Here is a 23,194-nt window from a genome sequence, read left to right as displayed (position 1 = left end):
TATTGTTTCCCTTCCCCCAACTCCTCCTCACTTTCCTACCCACACATACACTTTCCTACCCACATATACACTTTCCTTCCTCTCTATCCTTAGAAAAGAAAGTCTTCTAAAATAAAGAATTAGATAAAATAAAATAAAATAAAATAAACCAAATTAGGAAACAAGCAAGCAAACACAAAAAGCCAAAGAAAGAGTTCAAGATACACATACAGATGCAGGGACACACGCATTCACACACACTCAGAAACTCCATAAAAACACAAGACCAGAAACTAGCACATATATACAAAGGACCTGTAAGAAAACAAAGCAACAAAAAGCCTCAAGCCCCGAAAAACCATTACGAGACAAAGAACCTCTAATAAACACCACTGAGTTTATTTTGTGTTAGCCATCTACTGCTGAGCATGGGGTTAGGCCTTAGGAGTGGTTTGTATAGCCAGGGAGACTTGATTGGAGAAAACTAATTTTTCATTTGTGAGGCGCTATCAATTGGACACAGCTGCCTGGGTTAGAGACTGGCAACTTTTACTTACTCCCCCAAGTTATTTACCTCAGTGTACATTTACTTTTGTAAGTATGCTAAGAAAAACCGTGAGATATATCGATGTGTATGCAAGATCCCTCTATGGCACTCGTGAAATTGATCCCGACTGCACCTAGGTTCTTTTCTAAAACTTTCCAAAACCAAGCTTTCCAAAAACCAAGCAGCTTGCTGAACAGTTCAATTGTAATTATATTTCTGGTGGCAAATGATTTTATGTCAATTAATTTTTCCAAATGTCAGATACTCTTAAATATTCTCTCCTGGGACTCTGTAAAAGTATTTTCTAAATATGTGACGTGAAGCGTGGTTCTCACGTCACCCGGCACAACTCAGCCAGTTCCTCAAATTTTTCTCAGGCATTAATCTCAGTTGTTACTGTTTTATACCCCCATCCTCCTAATTATTCAATTTTTAAATAATGAATCAAAACTAGATATAAGTATATAAATGCCACACAGTTACTTTCAGTTGTAAAGTCCTTTATTAGGATGGTGGGAAAGGGATAGAAACAATTCATAGAATGCTCTGGTTTAAGCAAAGGAAGCCTTTTATTACTAATGTGTGTAGCTTTCAAGTGGAACACAGCATGACTGTATATCTTTTAAACCATTGGAGAGGAAAATAGCTTAGTCATCTCAGGTGAAAATAGAATTAAGTCAAATGAGTTTTCTCCTGGAGAGAGGCATGCGTGTGCCTGCTCATGAATGCTTAAATATTATGTGTGCTTTGCTCTATAGTTCTGCCAAGAGGCCATAAGCTTTTATTTAAACTTTCCTAGACAAAAATCTAAGTACATATACATGCACACACTTCATTGTATACCTTAGAGCTGCATTGAACGTGATGTCTTAACTCATGGACTGGGAATGGCTGCCTTACAACTGTTGTCCACTTATCGATGGTATTGGGTCCATTTGTGGAAAACTGACACAGACTGGCCAATGTCTGTGCAAAATGTGTTGTGCCATTCTTGCATAGTAACCAGGCAACTATTCCTTTCCTCTCCCTTTCTTTACAACCCTAGTTGCCATGTACCGAGAACCATCTTTGCATGATGTTGGTGAAACAGTCCCGAAAGCTGGGGTGACACCAAGCAAAAGTACAAGTGCATCTGCAATAATGAATGGAGGCAAACCAGTCAACAAGTGCAAGACCACATAGCCAGATCCTCAGGTGTCCTGACTGACTTATCCCGAGCACAGTGGAGTGATTTATCCTTACTAGACATTCCTGCTCCTGTGGCGGAAAAGCCCCAGCAAGCAAGCTGACGCTTGTCCTATGCTCTCTCAGACCTCCTTCGTTGCAAGTGGATAAATCTCAACCTGTGGCCCCCCTACACCAAGAAGACACCTGGACAAACCAGCTAAACTCAGACCATGGAATGCCCTACCAGATATGGAATGCCTTTTTAATATCTTTTCTGTGACTGTGACACTTCATGTGAATGACATACTTCACAAGTACACTCAATACCTTGCCTGCTGACAGCTACCCATAATCCTTTTTGAGTCCTGTTTCAGCGAAATCCATGTGTTTAAGTTCAATTTTGTAGCACACAAATAATATTGAGTAATTTCTAGTTAGATGCTGTAAACCTGTGCTATCATGGATTTCTATTCTTTCCATTTTTACAGGGCTGCTCGCTCCACTGTCTGTGACCTTTAGCAGGGATTGTGTTCCTCTGATCTTCAGTGTTGCAGTTGGTTTGCTTAGAAGAACAATTAGGGAATCAGGAAGCCTTCTAAACCTATTACTACAAATAGTATATATAAAGATTAAGATTGTTGTCTTTGGCTCACATTATTGATCAAACACACATATACGCTCTGTCTAGTAGGAGATGCTGTGCTCCCGATGTAGGCATTGCCTGGGTGGAACAAGGGTCAAACACAATCCATGGAAAGTATCCTCTATGATAGGTGTTTGGCATTCCCTCTTAGTTTCTTTATGTGTGTGTGTTTTATACATATCACAAGCTTACTGGTAATGGTAACATTTGCCTTGCCCAGCGAGCAAGACCCACTTAGTTTTTGAGAAAGTGGGTCCAAAGAATTCTGTAGGCCTTGTAGGCCTGATTAAGGTTCATTTTATTTTCATCAATTAATCCTCATTATTGGGAAAAAAATAAAAACCCAAATCATTACAACCTATAAGAAATATGCTACCTAAATCCATTTCCGGCCCACTCCTTCCTGTTTTTAATGAAGATAACTCAGTGTCACACCTGATTTGGGCTGCATTCCAGTTATCCTCATCCTCAGCCAAGCATGGGCAAGGTGGCTGTTGTGTTCTTTCCTGAAGCAGCAATGCACACGTTAGTATAAATTAGACTTTAACATTTTTGGTATTTAATGGCAAGTTTTAAAACTGGACATATTAGGAGTTTTGTTTGCGTTTTGGTTTTTGGGTTTTGGGGTTTTTTTTTTTTTGTTTTTTGTTTTGTTTTGGTTTGGTTTTGGTTTTGGTTTTAGCTCAGCATGGGGCCTAGTATCCTGGATATCATCAGTATACACCTCTAACTCATCACTGTTGGGCCCAACAGGTTGGGTTAGAGATGACTTGTCAAGGTTTCAGAATATGGTTTGTTGAGTACCCTAAATAAAACTAAAGACAACCTAACATACTCCAGCCTTAGGGGTTTGGACCATTTGATTTATTTAATTTTCTTTTATTGCTTTAATTTCATTTTGAATTGAATTCTGTAGAGCTCCAAGTTTAGGGATACTTAGAAAGGCTGTGAAATGCTGGAGATACACCTTGAAGATTTCATGCAAAATGTTTAATATCAGATACAAAAAAAAGCTTCAAAATGTTTAGTACTAAACTGTTTGGAAAAATATTTGTTAACTGTATGTAACTTAATAAAATTCTATGTTTTCTTCTCAGAAGAGTTCATTGAGACCAAACTGAACCTCTTTTATAGAAAACAATCGATGTGGGATCAATGTACTGTCCTCTTGTTATTATTTCCATGTGGCAGGATGACCCACTTGCCACTGTTCCCCTTTGCACTGTACTTACTGGGAAATCATTTTCTCATTGCTTTCATGAATCTCCATGAAGTCAGCCTTTGCCCAGCATAGAAAAATTTTGGCCTGCTTAGCTAATTAAAGATTCAGTATAAATTTAAGTGTTTATGCTCATTTCATTTCATACTAGATTCCATTTCAATAAATAAACATTAGCAAAATCTTTGAGTAGATTTATTGTTAATAATGCTAAACTGCAAATACAACAAAATGACCCCTTTGACCATTCCTCATTTGCTGTTATGCATAATTAGATAAAACTCATTATGGAAGACATACATTCATAGTATGTGGTAAAATGAATAGCTTGTAATTCCTATTAGTTGGGCTTATAGACATAGCTTATACCCCTCTGTATGCATACACATCCCAAGCCAGCCTACCTTTCTGTTTTTGATAATCAACACTACTTGAGATTTCTGTTCTCAAGACCTATTTAGTGGTTACAATTGAGGCAAGATTTATTTTTGTAAATGATTAAGATTTATGTTAATGTTTCTTTCTGTTTCCTTTCCCAAGAGTTGTCTATAAGAGCATTTATTAGTGTAAGTAGGTATTCGAGTGGTTTATTCTAATATATGATTAGACACATTGCAATGGGGTTCTTGTTATCTTTGATTTAGTTAGACCATTTCCTTTGTGTCTGGTCTCACCTGTTGCATGGGAAGAGGAAAGCACCAAATGATCTGCATGTACTAGGACTCATGTATCCAGAAGTACTGGTATGTATTATTCAATTTATAACAGAGGGATTGTCTGTATTGTACAATTTGTGTTTCTTATCATTTGTTATGTTCATAGCTATGACATATCAAATCAAATACTTATATGAAGGCATATGGAAAGCATAAAATAATTTTGTGTAACAAAATAGCATTGTATCGCCCCATATATAGAGAACTCTCATGTAAATAAGTTGATAAACTCAAGTTCCCCCTTTACCATGCCAAAGAAAATTTTAGCTCCTTTATGATACCTCTCTTGCTAATTTTCTGGAACAAGGTCAACAATCCTTCCCTCAGAAATTAAGTTTGCTATCATTAAATGCAATCTGTCATCACTGATGTTCTGAATAGTAAATCTGATGGAACACATTTGTATTTATAGACTGTGTGTTTTATACTTTCCTGTATGTATGTTCATTGTACCAAGTCTATAGATGACCCATTCCTTCTGCATGCATATCTGGTGGGGGAGGGTTAGTTTGATCACTTTCTTATGATACCTAATTGCTTTGCTTATCCATCGACAGTGCTCAATGTCTGTCCTTTGCATAATTCAAGTAACAACATTTTTTTTCAAATAAGTTTAGTTCCTGAAATTTCTTACTACATTCTTGAAAATCATTATGATGATTTGTCCTATGTGAAGAGTAAAGGGAATTGAGCACTTTTCTTATTATTCTGGAGAATTTGGAGTCTTGCTTTAAGTGTTTGCTTGTTCTGGGTGCTTTGGGTGAGGAATAGATCCACAATGGACACCACGACGTTTTCTCTAGTGTTTCTAGTTATTGGTTTTTTAGAAAGTAAGCAAAATATATCACACCTAACCATCTAGTTAATGATTCAACTACTAAACCATCTCTTTTTTCTCTCTCTAGAATGACCAATATCAGATTTGGTTCTTTAAGCAAAAACTAAAACAACAACCACCACAAACCCTTTGTTGTTTCTTAAAGTGAATATGTATTACCTTGTTAAAATTTTTTTCCAAATATTACATGTATAATATGTGTTTGATATTTGTCAGTGAAGGATTATTAGACTAAACTGACCAAGGTTAAAATTAGAAAAAATAGAAAATAGTGGGAAATGATTTTCAATTTTATTTTAGGAAAAAACCCTATATTTTAGGGCAACAATTAGGCCAAATGTCTAAATATTTTCTAAAGCACAGGCCTAGTGAAATCCAGAATGTAAATTGTGTTATTCTGAATTAAGAGACATACATAGTTTAAGAGTTTTATACAGTGACACATAAGACTGGGTGAGTGTCTAGAATACTGAGTAGCTTTCAGAAAATTTGTGACAGTTGAGCTTACAAATTTTAAGACTACACTGTATTTTTTTTCTTTTTTTCTAGGTTCTCATTTAGTTTAATTCTGATATTTACTGGAGAGCTGATAGACATAATTCATTTCTCCCCTGGTGCTGCTAGAATCCAGATGAACTCAGGATTCCCGAAAGTCAGTAGGAACAATGGTTCTCTTCCAAAATTTAGATTTTTGTTGACTTTTACAAGTCCTCTGGAGGAATTCTTCAGCTATAGTTTGCTAAATAAGCAGGATGAAGATCATCAAAATTGATGAACTTAATGTCTCCCTTTCAATTATCACGTATCCCAGTGTAGTTTTTGAAAACTACAAGCAAGCCAAAGAGATTTGTTTATTTTCTTCTACTCTTTACAAATTTGTCATTGCTTAACATTCTCAAAAGGTAACTTCTGTCTTGGAGTCAAAGTATAGAAACAGATTTATATAGGAGATAGGTTATATTTTTGCCTATCACCATGTTTTTGGTTTGGGTTTGTTTTCTTCTTCTTCTTCTTCTTCTTCTTCTTCTTCTTCTTCTTCTTCTTCTTCTTCTTCTTCTATAAAAGTGTGTGAAATCTACTTCTTTATAGATATACTGATGTTGTCATGGCTAGGGTCACATACAGATAGAAAGACAGACAGACACAGATTATAGCAAATAAAATTAATCTTTTTTTTAAAAGTCAGTTTTCCAAGAAAAAGAACTGAATAGAGTTTAGGTTACTGTGAGGCATATTCTACAGCTTTCTTCCATAGTCTGTAACACCATGCACCCCAGAACATGGTGACCTACAACATATTTTCATGTTGTCCAATATTCAGGACATAGTACATTTTGATCTTCATGGAAAATCATTTCTCCAATGTCTAAACTCTATTCTGAGAACACTTAAATGGTAAAGATACTTCAACACTTTTTCTTATGAAAATATAAGAAAAGTAACACATACTTTTAGAATAGATTCCACTTATAGAAAAGATAAAAACTAGAGAGGGCATTATAATAATAATAAAAAGGACACACTTAATGAAAGGGACCATAAGGAACTGAAACTAATTCCAGGGAAGCACATTCGGGCAAACCACTACACATGGCTGTGATTAAAGTCAGTCTCTTTGTGTGTGGCCTGAGAGTTCAGGATAGATTCTATTTATTTGTTACAGTTTTAAAATATTAGTCAATTAAAAGAGACAATCTCTCAGTGGTTTCTCTAATAGGAATTGTCCAGATCTTTATAGAAGGCTGAGTCCTATAGTAAGAAAAGATAAAAGCCATTGTAGCATGATGGAAATGTCAGTGACTCTTACTGTTTGGAAGTCACCAAACACCTCATCAGAAATGGGATTGGATTATTATGATTGCTTTTTCTGGTTTAAAATGTATTTGGAGAGATAGAAAATATATATAGAAAAATAATGCAATCATCCACATTATACCGTAACTCCTTATATTTCCCTCATTTTACAAAACTGACATTGATTACCAGCTCAGTAATAGATATAAAACCAGTATGGCTGGGTCCCCTAATCTCAGGATAGAGGCAACAATTTTATAAATACGTTAAATTCCGAGAACCTTATTATTATTATAAAACCAGCACCAGTATAAATGACCTTCAAATACTTCTCAGTATTTAGTTTTTAAGTAACACAGTGGAGGTGTGTTTTCTTTACATTTGGAGACTTGACTGATAAAGTCCAAGCCATGATTCTAAAATATTTGCATTATTAATATAAAATTTGCAAGTAAAAATTTCATCTTAAAACGGAAATGATTTTGCTATGTTATTTTGGATTTTACGAATAATTCACATTTAGGGAAAAGGTATTTTTTTAGCTCTAAATAATGGTTGATTCAACTATGTGTATAAGTAGAAAAAACTGTAAATATGCAAGAGAACCCCGAATATTGTACATTTTCATAATTCAATGTGAATTTCATACAGAGCAAAATTTCACCAAAAAAATAAACATTTTGTTTGTATCATTGAGTGAATATTTGTAATTTTGATTTAAACCATTTCTAGAATTTTGGGGTCCACTCCTGAACTTGTAAAATTGATGTCATCCTTGTTGACTCCACCATTTCTTTGAAGAGAAGAGAGCCATTTAAGGGCAATGAATGCAATATGAAGATCCTCGTGTTTCTAACTAGACACTGTCTTCTTCAGAGGATAAATTACATGAAATAATTTAAATAAGAAAAATCTGATTTCCTGTATATGTAACCCATGCCTAGTCTTAAAAGCAAAATCTGCTAGTTCTTGGGATCTTAAGTGGTTATTCCAATTCATTCTTTTCTAGCGTGTTTGTTTTCCATGAGTAAATAGATATTGACGCAGAATATAAACAACTTATGTCATTATTTATTAAAATGTCAAATTGTGCATTTTTCATTTCTTCCTGTAAGAGATTCTTGTGAGTTTAAAGCCCTTGTGATCTGGTAAGCCCCCAGCCTACATCATTACACCTCATATGTGTCTGTCATTATCATTCCATATACAATTTCAGAGTCATATGGAATCCTGGAAAAATCTGACTGGTTGGTTTATGTGAGAATAAATATTATCCTTATATTCTGATACAGTGTTTCTGGTTTTGGGATGTGGAGTACAAAATACCATGAGACTTAGCATTTTTCTACTACATCTTGTTAAACATTGGATGTCAGAAAATACTTTGTTGTAAGGGCCTTTCTATGTTCTGTAGGGTGTTCAGCATTGTCTGTGGTCACTACCTCTAATATTCCCATAACACAAATACTCCTACCTACCAAGTCTGACAACCAAATTCTCTGTAGACACCACCAATTGTCTTGTGCGTTACAAAATTGTCCTCTTCAGTTGTGAAACACTGATATTAGTCATGGGAGAACAATTCTTTATGGTGTAACTTACATCAGTTTGCTAAATTCATTTCTAATGAAGACCCATGCTTCACTTGGGCAGTCAGAAATAGAAAAATACACAAAAGTCTGTCCTAGTGCTGTGTAACATGCTTTCCTCTGAATTTCTAAAATGGCCTAGAAATAAGAATCCAGTTGTCTCCCTTGGCATCATTAAGGATATTCGGTACCAAGCCAGATTTCACATGCATTTCCATTCCATCCATCCCAGCATTCACAGTTTCCACAGCTACAGATTCCATTCCCTGCAATAAAGTAAACACAGAAATCATGATTATGATCAGAATATACAATTAGAATATATAACTGTGAACCATAGCTGTTCATAAGAAAACCATTTATCCTCTCTAAAGCATCTTACCATACAACAATATTATTATATTATTAGACATCTGAGAGAAATCCATCTTTAAGATACTTAATGACATCTCTTTGATCCCATAATATATTAATTGAACAGTACCCAACTTTCATCACCCAGCTGGGCTCCCATATCATAATTCTATCTTCTGTTAGTAGGCAAACCATATATGACTTACAAATAAACACTGAAAAGCATAAAACCCCTTGATATGAAATTAGGCAGGCCTGAGAGCTAGAAAAATCCTTGTCTAGCAAGGTGCAGAGAAAGTGATTATTTAATTTAATGTTATGACAAAACAATCATCTTTAACTAAACTGAAAATGTTTGATTACAAAAATATTTTGTGTTACTGCAAATTTTATCAGTGGTATATTGAATCAGCTAGAAGTCTAATAAATGGGCTTATACTTTTATAAATAAAATAAGAACTTCAGGAGAAGATATACATAATAATTTAACTTGGTTCAATATTATTTATAGCCAACTATTAGAACTCAATAAATTAGGTTTGTAATGACCATTACACAGTTAAATATTTAGTATACTCTGTTGATATCTCTCATACTATACACACATTCATACATATGTCCAGTTTCCCAAAACATCTAATTCACCAACTTGTGGCATGCAAGTGCTGCTTTAAATAATACCCCATCTGGACCATATTAAGATGAAATGGTTGTCAAGAGAATTCTTTTTTCATATAACTGTCTTTGTGTGAGTTTATAGAACAGGTTATCTTGTAGAAATATTCCAACACTCATGTAATCTGGCTTCATATCTTTGCATTCTTCTAGGGAAAATGTTGGTGTGTATTCACAGATGTTCACTTTTCCTTTCAGAATTACTACACATGGGCATTGTTCATTTGAGTGTGTGGGAGCTGCCCTCTCTGCCCTATCTAAAGCTGTGTGTTGTGGGTGTCATTTCACTCAATTGTCATTTGTGGCCCAAAACAATTAGTGTAGTTCAATACTGCACCTGTGCAAATGAGACCGTCGTGTTTGTCACAGTCTCTGTCATCACAGTCACAAAACTCCCCTGAAATATACCACTCTTCTCCAGAACAAATGCACTTTCCACAATGACAAGAACCTGAAATCACAAAGGGTGTTATTCACTGTCACCAGAGAAATAAAGGCTTCCATCAAGAAGAAAGTATCATTGACATGCTGACAATAGACTTGTAATAACCTATCTTCTAAAGGAAAAAAGTTTATTGAATAGCTGCTTCTCAGAGGGGAGCTTTACTTACTGTAATACATAAAGGTCATCCAGGAAAGCCTTCATTATAGATCTAGACAGTTGCAATTAGCCTTGAGCAAATGTTCCTCGGTCCAGTCTGGTTGAAATGTCAATGAAACAGGATGTGGCTCATCCTTAGAGATGCTCTCTTCAAAAGTACTCAAAATAGATGTTTTATTTGTTTCTTTCCTTTTCAATTGAATTGCATTTTAAGGTCCCTATTCTCTAAAGGAACATACTACTAAATTATATCAAATAAAGATTCATTTTATAATTAAATAATTACTAAATTATTGAGCTCATCATTTTAGAGTTTTATTTAAATGCTTTTCTTGAAATAGGAACACACAAACTTCAAACTGAGTTGCAGGTTGAAGTGCTAAAAATGCAGACTTAATCCCTTATGTCTGATTGCTGTCTCAGTCTTGCCCTTTAGGATTAGCTATAATCAACATGAGTTCTAGAAAATCCTGAAGAGGGTCTAGTAATTTTCCCACCCCTTACAAACTTCCTTTGTGGTTACCCTCCAATTTATTTAAAAAACTATTTAGTAATTAAAATATTTTGTGGTAACTGAGACTCTTACTAATGGCACACTTAAAATAAAAAAATAGTTTTTATCATGTCTCTTGATGTAAATGCCTTTCAAGACAGGCTTGAAAAATCACCTGGATAAGCTAGTTTTGCTACAGAACAAATACAGAATTCAAAAGAAATCTTGCATTTCTTTCTTTGGCTTTTTTGTTGGACACAATTTTCTTTTACTACAAGATGCTGGTAGTTATTGCTAAGCTACTCAAGTAACCAATCACCTTGAGAAAATATGAAATAATAAACTTTTTAATGCAGTTAGAAAAACTCCAAACTCATTAAACTTTAAATACATACAGTAGAGTCAGGGATAAATTCTGAGTACTTCTGGTGATTGACAAATGATCAACGACTTGTGTGAATATAGCAGAAGTCCTCAGTTTTGGGTAATGGAAGGCTATGATACTGTCACGTATATCATGAAAGAATTCAAGATAAAGTGTCTTAAGCATTTGTAAGCTCATGCCATGGAAACAGGTACATTTATTTTAGGTAAAAGAATCTCCCACAACAAAATTTCACTTTTGTCATTTCTCATCACATATCCCAAGGCAAGCAAGTAGTCAGAACCAGTTAAGAGATAACAACTGCATTATATTTGTTTTACTTAATTGTTAAGTGCAGCACACATTCAATTAATCTTGTTTTACTGATAGCCTGTACTTTCAGGCTCTTTAGGGCAATATATGGAGACTTTTCAGTTTTGAGATGTAATTGACAACCTAGTAGTTACTCAGGCCCTTACTGTTGGTCTAGTGAGAAAGAGATAAAAAGTGCTTTGCATCCTCATCAACACAGAGTGTATCCTCATTTTAGAATTTACTTTTTCCTAAATTTAAATATCTTCTTTAAAATTTCCAGGCACAGAAATATTATCAATCGATTACTTGTTTAACAAATGGTTTATGAAACACCTACATGGGAACTTAATTGTCTATCATAGAGATATTCCCCAAAGAACATCACATTTGTGACTGATTTCCATCAGTGAAGGATTAACTATTTGAAGAATTAAGTGTTTTTATTTGTTTCTAACATAGTATATCTTAAATCATGAAGTTACTTCTACAATAGAAATAAATGATTTTATATACTAATGATATTAATATATCATATCTCGGATGCTTTTTTATGTTTATCATAATTCTTATAAAGAGTTTACACTTCATCTTTGAACTTATCTCTTGCCTAGAAGTGATTCTTATTAGTTCTTTTGTTTCTGGACTACTCAGCTGCAAAGAATAAAGTATTTTCCTGAAATTAGTTAAAGTTAATTTGGTTTATGTGGACTGAGTATTTGACACTTTGGAGTTCTAGCTCCAAATATAGTAGATGTCATGAAACAGTTAGAATGGAAGTGAGATTTGATTTGGGTATGTCATGGAAGCAATCTTCATGGTCACCATAATAGTGGGTGTGTTGTTTTTCTGTTTGTTGATGGTAAATAGGAAAATTTTCTTCTTCCTACACAAATAGGAACAGTATACCATGTAGTACTAACACAGTGTATGTAGTCATTCGGACCTATCATAGACCTTTATTATAGAGAGCTCTGGCTGTTCTTACAAAAACAGGGGTGGATTATCCCTCTCTAGAAAAGGGAAAATCATGAAGAGACAGTTCTGTCTAACAAATGTAAGCTTCCTGAACACTAGAAATGAGCAACTATTCAACTCAGCAGACTCACACCCATTCCCATGGGGGACCAGCCCAGCCATAGGCTGCAGTTGGCCCATCCTGTCAGAACCCTAGAGTGTTAACACCTGGAAAAACAACGTCACTAATCCATTTGTTTTCATTCTCCAAAAGGACCTTTAACAATATCTCTGTTTCTCTGGCTTTTATTATTGGGCAATTCTTTTTTTCATCTATTTGAAGAACATTCCAAAGATCTAAGGAGGAGGAAACAAACAAAAACTTTCCTTGAAGATGACAATGGAATAGCAGAGAGGATGGGAGAATTGCCTCAGACCACTTTCCAAAAACAGCTAACAGACTATCTTAATCTGACTTCATTCATCACCTATTCACCTATATATCTGTGATGACTGTCACAGCAAAAACACGAATATAGTTTTATAAATGAGAAATTCTTGCCTACAGATTTGGCTAACAGCTGTCTGGGAATGGCAATTAGAATACTAGGTTAAGGTTGGTCTTGAAAAGTATAACATTTTCCCATTCTCTTTTCTGAACAGACAAAAAGGAGGTAGCTGAGAAACAGATGAATGAAAGAGGGTACCATAAATTTACTAATGACATGGATGCAGCAATATTAACGTGACAGTTTAAAGATACATTTAAAGATATGTTCCATAATTCTATCTCTAAAAATACGAAGTGACTAGTTGGATCTAGGGTAACGTTGTTAAGATGAACACATTATTGTGTCACCACGGAGCTAAATAAACAAATAAATAAATAAATCCCTAAGTCAACAAATAAACATAAATCAATATAAGTTTCACCATATATTCTGCAATGGTAGCTAAACTTAGGGGCAACATGGCCACTAAGCATATCTCTCTTGGTCATTTACAAAAACAATTTCTGTCTGGGGTTAAAGCCCCCATTCCATTACTGACTTTATTCTTCATACATCAAGCCTGACAAAATGCTGCAACCTGACACCCCAGCAGGCAGTTTTCACTATTGTACTAATGACACCATCTGTTATGAAGGTCACAACAATGTATCTTGTTTTAAATTTTTCTATGGAGTGATTTATTGTCTTGGCTATAAATTTGTAAGAAATAAAATGCTATTTCCTCATCGTCTCCTGAAGTGATGGCTTTATTCACAGTCCCTAGCAAGCGAAGAGTTCACACTTGTCATTTTAGTGGGGGTGGGTTACAAAGTATCATGGTATGCAGTCACAAACCAATCTCTGACTCACATCTGTTCCATGATAAGAGGGGAAATTCTCACTACACTTTCAGATCACTGGGATGATGGTTTTCCTATACAGATTTTAGAAAAATTATACAAAATTCAGCAAGTCCATGGGATTTATCAAGGATACAGAGTAGAAGCATGTGAGAACATCTTTCTCATTTACCATGCTGAAATCCCCCAATCTCTTACATGCTACATTTTTATTGTAGTTCTTGGGGTGAGCTGTGGGATGATGCTCTCCATGGAGACCAGGAATAGCATCCTTGTTATCCTCTATAATGAAGACAAATTACAGTTGCAAGAGCTCAGCCTCAACCCTTTCTTCTACAAACCAGGATGGATGCCACCAGAAAGGAAAAGAAATAATCTTCAACCACTTGCTGCCCTTCATTAATGTAAGCTATGAAATTCAAAATGCAAAGCCTTGGGAAGCCTTTATATTTCCCTGAATTTAGCCATACCCAAGCATTCTATCCCCTTAGAAAATTTAGATTTTCAACCTTCTTTGGTCTGTCATTGTAATCCCACCACCCAAAGCAGATAACTGGGAAAACATTAAATAGCAATTTGTGTTTGCTTTTGTTATGAGGAAATACATTTGTGTCAATTTTTAATCAATTTTTGCACTTTTTAGTTGTTTAGGAAAGATTTATTTCATTAAGTATTGTGTACGTGCAGATTCTGTGCACAGGAGACCAAGTGCCACTCAAGTAAGAAGAAAGTATTTGATCCCCTCTATCTAGTGTAGCTGTTGCAGTTGTGAGCCACTCAATGTGGGTGTTAGAGACAGCAAATGCTCTTAATTTGCTGAGTCCTCTCTCCAGAATCCCTCAACTGCGGGGGGTTTTTTTGTTTTGATTTTTTTGTTTTGTTTTGTTTTGCATTTTCTATATGCAAATTGCCTATATTCTGAAAATTCTGCAACTCTAATGAGGACTCAATCTTTATAGCTTTTAGGGAGTAATTTTGCATAAAAGTCAGGTTAGGGAATAAATGAACTGTAACTCCATGTGCAGGTGAATATAGCTTTGTGCATTCTTACCGTATTTGCAACTGGGCATGACTCAGCAAAAGCCTATTCACAATGAGGTCCTAAACAAAATATATTTTAAAAACCACACCCGTGTTTTAGCATGAATGAAGTCTTCATTTGGTAAAGCATTTGTGTAAACTCAGGGAAGATTTCCTTTCATCTTTTGCATGGACAGAATCTCAGCTCCCATATCTCCTGCTGCTGCTGCTCAGCTTTCAGGGTTCACACACAAGCTGAGTGCCTTTCCTCAGACAAAGTTTATTCTGGAGGAACTGTTTGCTACCTGCTGTTCTGAGGAACCACAAGTCTGAGCAGAGATCCAGTCCAGGCTGTGGCAGTGATACTCACCCTTCCCCGAGCACAATGTGCCATCTGCTGACTCACACAGACTCCTGCTTTGTTCTTCGGTCATATTACACTTCCGAGGGTGTTGGCAGAGCTTACCAAACCATCCTTTCTCACAAACACAACGACCACAGGAGCACGTGCCACGGCCTGTGTAGCAACCATAGGATGAGGTAAGGGGAGGATATGAATAAGTAGCCAGAAAAATCAGAGTTTGTAAGATAGAAAATGCAAATCACAGTGTCTCACCTCCCGCTAGACATACTTTCCTTACACATACAATCATTCTGTCACATCTTTATTTAAAACAGTGTCCCAAGAGAGATCTAGCTTAGCATGGCACATTTGGATGTGATGTAGAAAATAAGCTCGCAAGAAAGAAATATTGGAATTATTTGAAATGACATTATGGCTCCTGTCCGGATATTGGTCCCTTCTCACTGCATTTCTGTCAGCAGCATGTGCTGCTGTCATTCTTCATGTGCACACTACAACACCCAGTTCAATCTTGAAGGCTAGTCACGTTGTCACTGCTGGCAGCATTTATTAATTGCTCTCCTGGGGCTTACTAATAATAACATATGGCATTCCTAAGGATTTTACCTTTGTCCTTTCCTCTTCATGAACAACAGCGGATAGAGGAATGGAGTGTAAGTACTCGTGCCCTTTATCGGTATGTAAAAATTAAAACTTGCATGAGGTTTGTGTTCACATTTGACCTTTTGTTTTTGTCTTTTTGTTTTTGAGATGCTTATTCTGTGATATGCAACTGTATTTGTGACAGTTATATGGGGGTATATAGTTTATGTATGGTGTATACACTGTTTGACTGTACAAACTGCCAACTACTAGATTTCTAAATTTTCGAATTTAGTTTTCTGGTTCTACTTAGTGCTTTGTTTTTTGTTTTTTTGTTTGTTTGTTTTTTCTGATAGTCACGCTTTCTTACAGCTTGATCACTCTCTCACTTAGTTATTTGACTGGAATTTCTCAAGTACAATATATAAACAGAATGAATTGCCAGAAACCAAGCATAGGAAATGGAAGATGATGGACAACGCGATCCTCACATGTTTCTAAGAACATGTATTATTGTCATCTACACTGACCCAGTGCTTCTGGCACTGTGACCACCATTCTCTCTTGACTCATCTCTGCACATGAAAAGGCTAATGGACTTGACTCCATTCTTTAGAACTCATTATTGTCAATTTAACATAACCATTCATGAATCCACGTAGTGATTTTCCATAACATATGACAATCTGGAAATCAATAAAAAGCAGATGAGAGAACAATTTAAAAAACTAAATAAATGTACCTATTCCAAAAAGCCTTTCCTCATGCATTAAATGCTGCATTGTCACAGTCAGTGATGTTTGGTGTTGTCTCCACCTTACATACAGGAAGCTGAACTTCTGAGGGCTTCAAGTTGCACTTCAAATCCTGTAGTTCAGACACAGGACCAGAACATGGCTCTAGTTCCTCTGATTTCAAGGTCCACATGCCTTCCATAGTAGCACAGCACCTCTCATTTTGGGAAAGGAGCTGCATAATAATAATTTCTTAATATTTGTCTTTTTAACTCCTTCGTCTGCAGGCTTGTTCTCATTTCTTTCCCCTTCTTTGAGCTCTTTCCTCTTCACAACTAGTTTACTTGTGTCCTTTGATAATTGATTTTATCCTCCTGCTTTTTTTTATGACCTACAATCCCCACTCCTTTCTTTAGTCATTTCCAGTTATCTGACTGTCTCTTTCTCTCTGCCATTGTCTCTGTCCTCTCTCTCTCTCTCTCTCTCTCTCTCTCTCTCTCTCTCTCTCTCTCTCTCTCTCTGTTATGTGTTATGCCTGAAGACGCTGGAAAAGGGCATTAGATCACCCGGAGATAGAGTTACCTGCACTTGTGAAGTGTTGACAACAATATCTGGTCCCCTAGAAGAGTACTTTTAACTAGTGAACCATCATCCATACCTGTACCTTACTTTTGAGACAGGATTTCACACCAACCCTGGGGGTGATTTACTTGGCTAGTCTGTTGGCCCAGAAAGCACAGTGATCCCTCTGTCTTTGACTTTCATAAATGGTATATGCCACTGTGTCTTTTCTCACAGCAAATGCTTCATCCGTGGAGCCATGTCTTCAGCCCAAATCATGAGATTTCTGTTAACTATAAAGATTTCAGGGCTGTGCTTCCTGTACATAAATCTCCCAAGGCCTGTACCTCTGACACTCTGTTTGCTTTTCTGTCATCCTCATAATTTGAACCTTCTTAATCTTACCACATATCTTTCTTTCCAAAAGTGATCCTTTGGTGTTTTTCCATTTCTTTTAAATGTACAACTGCTGTAGTCATTCAGTTCAATTTTTTTTTTTTTTTATAATTAACTTGAGTGTTACATTTTGAGTGCTTTCCCTTTCCCGGTTTCCGGGCAAACATCCCCCTAATCCCTCCCCCTCCCCTTCTTTATGGGTGTTCCCCTCCCCACCCTCCCCCCAACAATAACGTTCACTGGGGGTTCAGTCTTAGCAGGACCAAGGGCTTCCCCTTCCACTGGTGCTCTTACTAGGATATTCATTGCTACCTATGGGGTCAGAGTCCAGGGTCAGTCCATGTATAGTCTTTAGGTAGTGGCTTAGTCCCTGGAAGCTCTGGTTGCTTGGCATTGTTGTACTTTTGGGGTCTCGGGCCCCTTCAAGCTCTTCCAGTTCTTTCTCTGATTCCTTCAACGGGGGTCCTGTTCTCAGTTCAGTGGTTTGCTGCTGGCATTCGCCTCTGTATTTGCTGTATTCTGGCTGTGTCTCTCAGGAGCGATCTACATCCGGCTCCTGTCGGTCTGCACTTCTTTGCTTCATCCATCTTGTCTAATTGGGTGGCTGTATATGTATGGGCCACATGTGGGGCAGGCTCTGAATGGGTGTTCCTTCAGTCTCTGTTTTAATCTTTGCCTCTCCCTTCCCTGCCAAGAGTATTCTTTTTCCTCATTTAGAGAAGGAGTGAAGCATTCACATTTTGATCATGCGTCTTGAGTTTCATTTGTTCTAGGGATCTAGGGTAATTCAAGCATTTGGGCTAATAGCCACTTATCAATGAGTGCATACCATGTATGTCTTTCTGTGATTGGGTTAGCTCACTCAGGATGATATTTTCCAGTTCCAACCATTTGCCTACTAATTTCATAAACTCGTTGTTTTTGATAGCTGAGTAATATTCCATTGTGTAGATGTACCACATTTTCTGTATCCATTCCTCTGTTGAAGGGCATCTGGGTTCTTTCCAGCTTCTGGCTATTATAAATAAGGCTGCGATGAACATAGTGGAGCACGTGTCTCTTTTATATGTTGCGGCAAAATGTTTTGAATAGTGATTGAATCTGTTCAACTCCCCCCACTGAGGGAGCTGTCAATTCCTGTTAGTACTACGTGCAACATATCATCATAAACCTTTAAGATACTTTCCTGTCGGGTCTCTCACATACTTGTTCACACTGCCCTATCCTTTACTTCTCACATCATATCTTTCTTCCTAGTTGTGTGAGCTTTTCTTTTGATCAACCAGGAGGTCTTGGATATGCTATAGATTCCTAAGTGGTAGAGCTTCAAGCTTCTTTTTCTAATTTTATTACTCCTCTTCTCTCTTTTACTTCACTGACCCAAGATTCCTGTGCATTTCATATACTTGCTGAAGTGGAATACGTTTCTCTCTCAATATATTCCAGTCCTGCCAATGTACAAATTTCAGCAAGTGACGGAGTATCCTTCCATAAAGAATTTTTTGATATCTCCAAGTAGAACTCATTTAATCCCCTTTGAATTTATTCTGTCTCTCTCTGTCTCTGTATCTCTCTCTGTCTCTCTCTTTCTCTCTATCTCTGTCTGTCTCTGTCTCTGTCTCTCTTTGTCTCTGTCTCTCTCTCTCCCTCTTGTGTTTGTATTTGGATGTTTGCATGTTTGTGTTACTCAGGTTCAAATCCAAGGCTTGTGCATACTTTGTAACATTTTACTTTAATCTGAACTACATCTTGAAACTTCTATACAATTTTATTTCTCACTTTGCATGGGAATCTTTAGTGTGAGGGAAGGCATTCTGCTATTACTGAAAGAATCAATGGCTCCTCACAACAAATAATATAATATCAAATTTGTTTGGGAGGGAGCAAGTCCATATTTGCCATTCATTAGCTCATTTATCAAATCCTTTTACAAAGTAAAATTGTCAACTATACCAGACAACCATCAAAATGCATCAATATTTACATTTTGATTTGTCATTTATACACAACTTCTCTTTATTTAAAATGTGAATCAATTTTAATAGCATATTCTTTACAAGTAACTATAAATCAGTCATCAACTCAAGAAATATTTGTTAAGTACTGGGTATTTTATTAGCAGTTTGGAATACAGTAGAATAAAGTATGGGTTGGCCCTATTTTCATGGCACCAGGGATGAATACAAGTTACAGGAAAAAGTACACTTGAGTTACTAGAGCTTGAAGAGTCTGTTACTATATTCAATGGTGAAAGCAGGGCGAACAAGGGTACTAACAAACGTAGTCATCAAAACCAGGCATGAGAAGGAGCCAGGCAGTCAATGTTCTAGGAACAGAGCCTAGAAATCCTTGGGACAAGAAATATATGCCCACCTTAGCTGGCATGTTTTAGGCAGTGAAAGCCAACTGTTTGAATGATTAATCAAATGGGAGTGAAGTTCAGAAATGAGCACATAGCTAGTTTCTTATTTTGAGTAAAAAATTTAAATCTGTCCTGAGAGGAATAGAGGAATGACAGAAGACATTAAGCCAGATGATACGGCATAATTAACAATTTGCAATTTCATTTAAGTAACTGAGTGTGGCTGGCTATGTTGGGGTACATGACTTTGGAGAATGTAGAATGCTATTAATGATCAAGTCAGGGAAAAATGAGGATACTGCTATTTGAGTTCTGTCTTGATGGTAGAACATGGGCCTATGGGATAAACTGTGGGCCTGGAGGTTGCACATATGGGAAAAAATATTGATTTTCTGCCCAGAAATCCAGAGTAAAATGTATTTTATCAAGTAAAGAAGTTTCAGGAAGTTAAAGGAACAACATCAGCTCTTTCTTGAATATCCTGTGTTTGAAAACCCTTAAGACACTGAACTGCATCCATATCAGAGCTCAGAGAGCAGGTTGGGGATGATTCTAGGCAAACACACACTGATGTTTACAATAGTGCACAACATTCTGAGTTTTAGAAATGAATGAGTCAACCCAGGGAGAATAAATTCTGACAAACTCTAAGCTTTAAGGCTATAATACAAAAAGGAAAGCCAGACAAGGAGTAAAATCCAGCAAAGGAGGAAAATACTATAACAAAAGGGAGTGTCTCAGAAATGTAGCCTACTGAGCACAGTTTCTGAAAATTTTAGTTAAAAGAAATAAAAGCATAAAAGTAGACAATTGCCTTCAAGTCAACTTTTATCTAGTGAGCCTTACTACATTGCCATTGAAGATTACAGAGTAAAGTAGCCACAGCCAGCAGAACTCTAGAAAAATAATCTATGCTGATAGCTCACTGAGATTGTCACTCTTAGTGTTAAGAATAGTAGTGATGTCACCTTCATGGAAGGGACATTCTGGAATTATCTCTAGGAATTGAGCTTTATGACTATTCACATGGCTCTGAAACTGCTTTTGCCTTCCTTCCTTCCTTAGACTTTTTACAGATAACCAACTTTTTATAAGCAAAAAAACCATTCGTCTTGTCATGTTCACATCTTCCCATTGCTTTCATTTTCACACTGAAATATGCACTGAGAATGATCTGTACCTCGCTGTCTAGTGTAATTCAATACTCACTGCAGGTGAGTATTTGCATTTAGTTAAACTAGGTAATTTTTAAAAATTAGTTTCTTGATCTTGTTAGGAATAGGACAAGTACTCGAGTACCCAATAGTCACTTAGGTCTGTGGGTATTGTAAATAACTCAGATCTCAGAAACTTCTGCCAACTATGCAAGATTTGTTGAATGTGTCTACTTAAGATAATAATCTTTCCCAATGCAAATTGCTCCTTAAACCATTGGACTGAGTTTCTTAATTGGTAAACTAATTCATTTTATCATTTATTGATTAAATTTAACACTATAAAGCATTGTCATTTCTGAATTTACAACCATAGATATATGATTTCCTTCAAATTGCAGCCATGAGCTGGAGAAATCCCAGAAGAAATGGGAACTGATTGTGTAATTAAGAGGTGGCTCTTCATTATCCTTTCTCGCTTCTTAAATTGGACTCCTGGGTAGCTATTCCAGGAGCAAGGGGGAATGAGAAAAAGCAGCCTACAGTCTATTTCTCATTCTCACCCTAGGTATAGGGCATGTAGGAGGGAAGCCTCTGATTAAGCTTATATTCACTAGAATAATTAAACACATGTGAAAGAGCATCTGAGTATATTCTCTTTATGAAATTAGAAAAAGTCTACAGTGCTGAAAATGAATAAATCTTAGGAACTATCCCTCAGACAAAGCACTTTTAAATAGTTATTTATTTGAAAAAAATCATGCCAATTATCAGTTACATGCATTTTATTTGTTAACAAAAATTGTTTAGAGAAAATCTGCAAACCCTGTGTGGTGAGGGAACATGACTCACACAGAAGCTAATTAAATGAAGAATAGTCCTACTTCACACTGATTTTCTTTTTGCCATTTTTGTGACTCGTTTTAAGGTTGCAATTTTGGTTCAATCAAAACTGAACTGTTTAAAATTATGAAATTAGTTACATTCACCTTTGAGTACAATTGCAAATTTATCTTAACCTGCCAAAATGGGTTTAATCATCTTCAGTTTTATTGTTAGGAAAGTGGATAAACAATATTGGCTCTTGGGTTTTACATGCTTTCTGATTAAGTGACATGTAGATGCTTTGGATTTACATATTTGTTGGATAATATTCTCAAACAGTCCCTGCTTTTGAGTTAGAAGCTGTATTTAGTTCTCTGGCCACAGCACGAATATGTAGAATTCTAACTAAATGTCAAGGTGAACCCACAAATCAGTGTGGTGGTAAACTGAGTGCGTGATCCACATTCGAAATGTTCAATTTATTCTATTTTATGTCTAACTTAGAAGAAGATTATCCAAATGTTTTATACTTACTTAGTAATGGTTTACCCATCACTGGCTTCCTATAACAGAGAAGCATTAACCTTAACTCTCAACTTGGCACAGTCAAAGCTCATCTGAGAGGGAAGCCTCAATAAAAGGATTATCAAGATCAGACTGGCCCATGAGCTTGTCTATGGGAGTTGTCTTGACTTTTAATTGATGCAAGAGGGCCTATTTGTATAATCAGTGCAATTTAATGTACTGGAGAATTTGAACTTTCCATAGCTATATTACCAAACTATTTCAACAGTGCTAATGAACTTATATTTGAAAAGAATTCTATCTCTTAAAGGAAATTTAGAAAGAAATACAATAGAATGTCATCAGATATTATTTTGGGACACACACACACACACACACACAAACACACACACACGTCTTTATGTCTTTTATGGGTTTCACTGTGTAGCTTGTCTTGGAACTCACTCTGTAGACCACACTGGTCTCAAGCTCAGAGATCTGCCTACCTGTGATTTAATTCCAAATTTAATTCCAAGTACTGGAATTAAAGGTATAAGCAAGCCACCACTATCAAACTTGGTGACATTTTTTATCAATGAATTTTGTTTTGGTTTTTGCTCTATTCTTTAATTAAGTGTTTCAGAGGAAATGATCAAATTAAAATAATTTTAGTATCCATTATTTGTTGGAAAAATGAATAATGAAATCTGCAGGCAACAAATGGAACGGAAGTATATTATTATATTAATGAGTTAACACATGTGTGTGTATGTATACATATGTATGTATATACATATATATAATATTTTTCTCCTTTATGTTGTTAGCTTCTAACTTTTGCATAAGTGTGTTTTTTGTGAGAGTGAGTATCAGTATAAGCTCAGAAACAACTAAAAATGGGTCTACTAGATGGGAAAATTTTAGGGGATGAATTGGGAAGAATAAAATAACACAGGCTAAGTAGGAAAAAATGTGGGAGTAGAAATATTGAGGGTGAAAGAATGGAGCAGAAAGAAGGAGCTCAACAAAAGTACTAAGTATGTATAAAGATGCTGCAAGATTGCTTTGCAGGCTGATTAAAAAATTAGTTGAA

At 36.1% G+C, this 23,194-nt stretch overlaps 2 protein-coding genes across 9 annotated transcripts in view; one reads left to right on the top strand and one right to left on the bottom strand.

Annotated features, from left to right (window-relative positions):
• Positions 1–13,490, top strand: part of Fgf14 (fibroblast growth factor 14) — a 643,687-nt gene extending 630,197 nt beyond the window's left edge. For 6 of the 8 annotated variants that reach the window (XM_039093636.2, XM_063274614.1, XM_039093639.2 and 3 more), the window contains one exon: positions 1,572–13,490. In XM_039093636.2, the coding sequence (XP_038949564.1) occupies positions 1,572–1,708 (137 nt within the window). In that variant the 3' untranslated portion in view covers positions 1,709–13,490. The remainder of the gene's footprint in view (positions 1–1,571) is intronic. The other 2 variants (NM_001411965.1, NM_022223.3) reach the window with 1 other exon arrangement.
• The window catches only part of Itgbl1 (integrin subunit beta like 1), a 261,544-nt gene continuing 246,304 nt past the window's right edge, over positions 7,955–23,194 (bottom strand). Inside the window, exons 9-11 of the mRNA NM_001017505.1 lie at positions 14,990–15,136; positions 9,859–9,972; positions 7,955–8,758 (exon numbers count right to left, since the gene is read on the bottom strand). Coding sequence (NP_001017505.1) covers positions 8,667–8,758; positions 9,859–9,972; positions 14,990–15,136 — 353 coding nt within the window. The 3' untranslated portion in view covers positions 7,955–8,666. The remainder of the gene's footprint in view (positions 8,759–9,858; positions 9,973–14,989; positions 15,137–23,194) is intronic.

This window comes from Rattus norvegicus, chromosome 15 (assembly GCF_036323735.1).
Source record: "Rattus norvegicus strain BN/NHsdMcwi chromosome 15, GRCr8, whole genome shotgun sequence".
NCBI lineage: Eukaryota > Metazoa > Chordata > Mammalia > Rodentia > Muridae > Rattus > Rattus norvegicus.
Note: the sequence above shows the minus strand (reverse complement) of the source record. Positions and strands in the feature narration are given on the sequence as shown.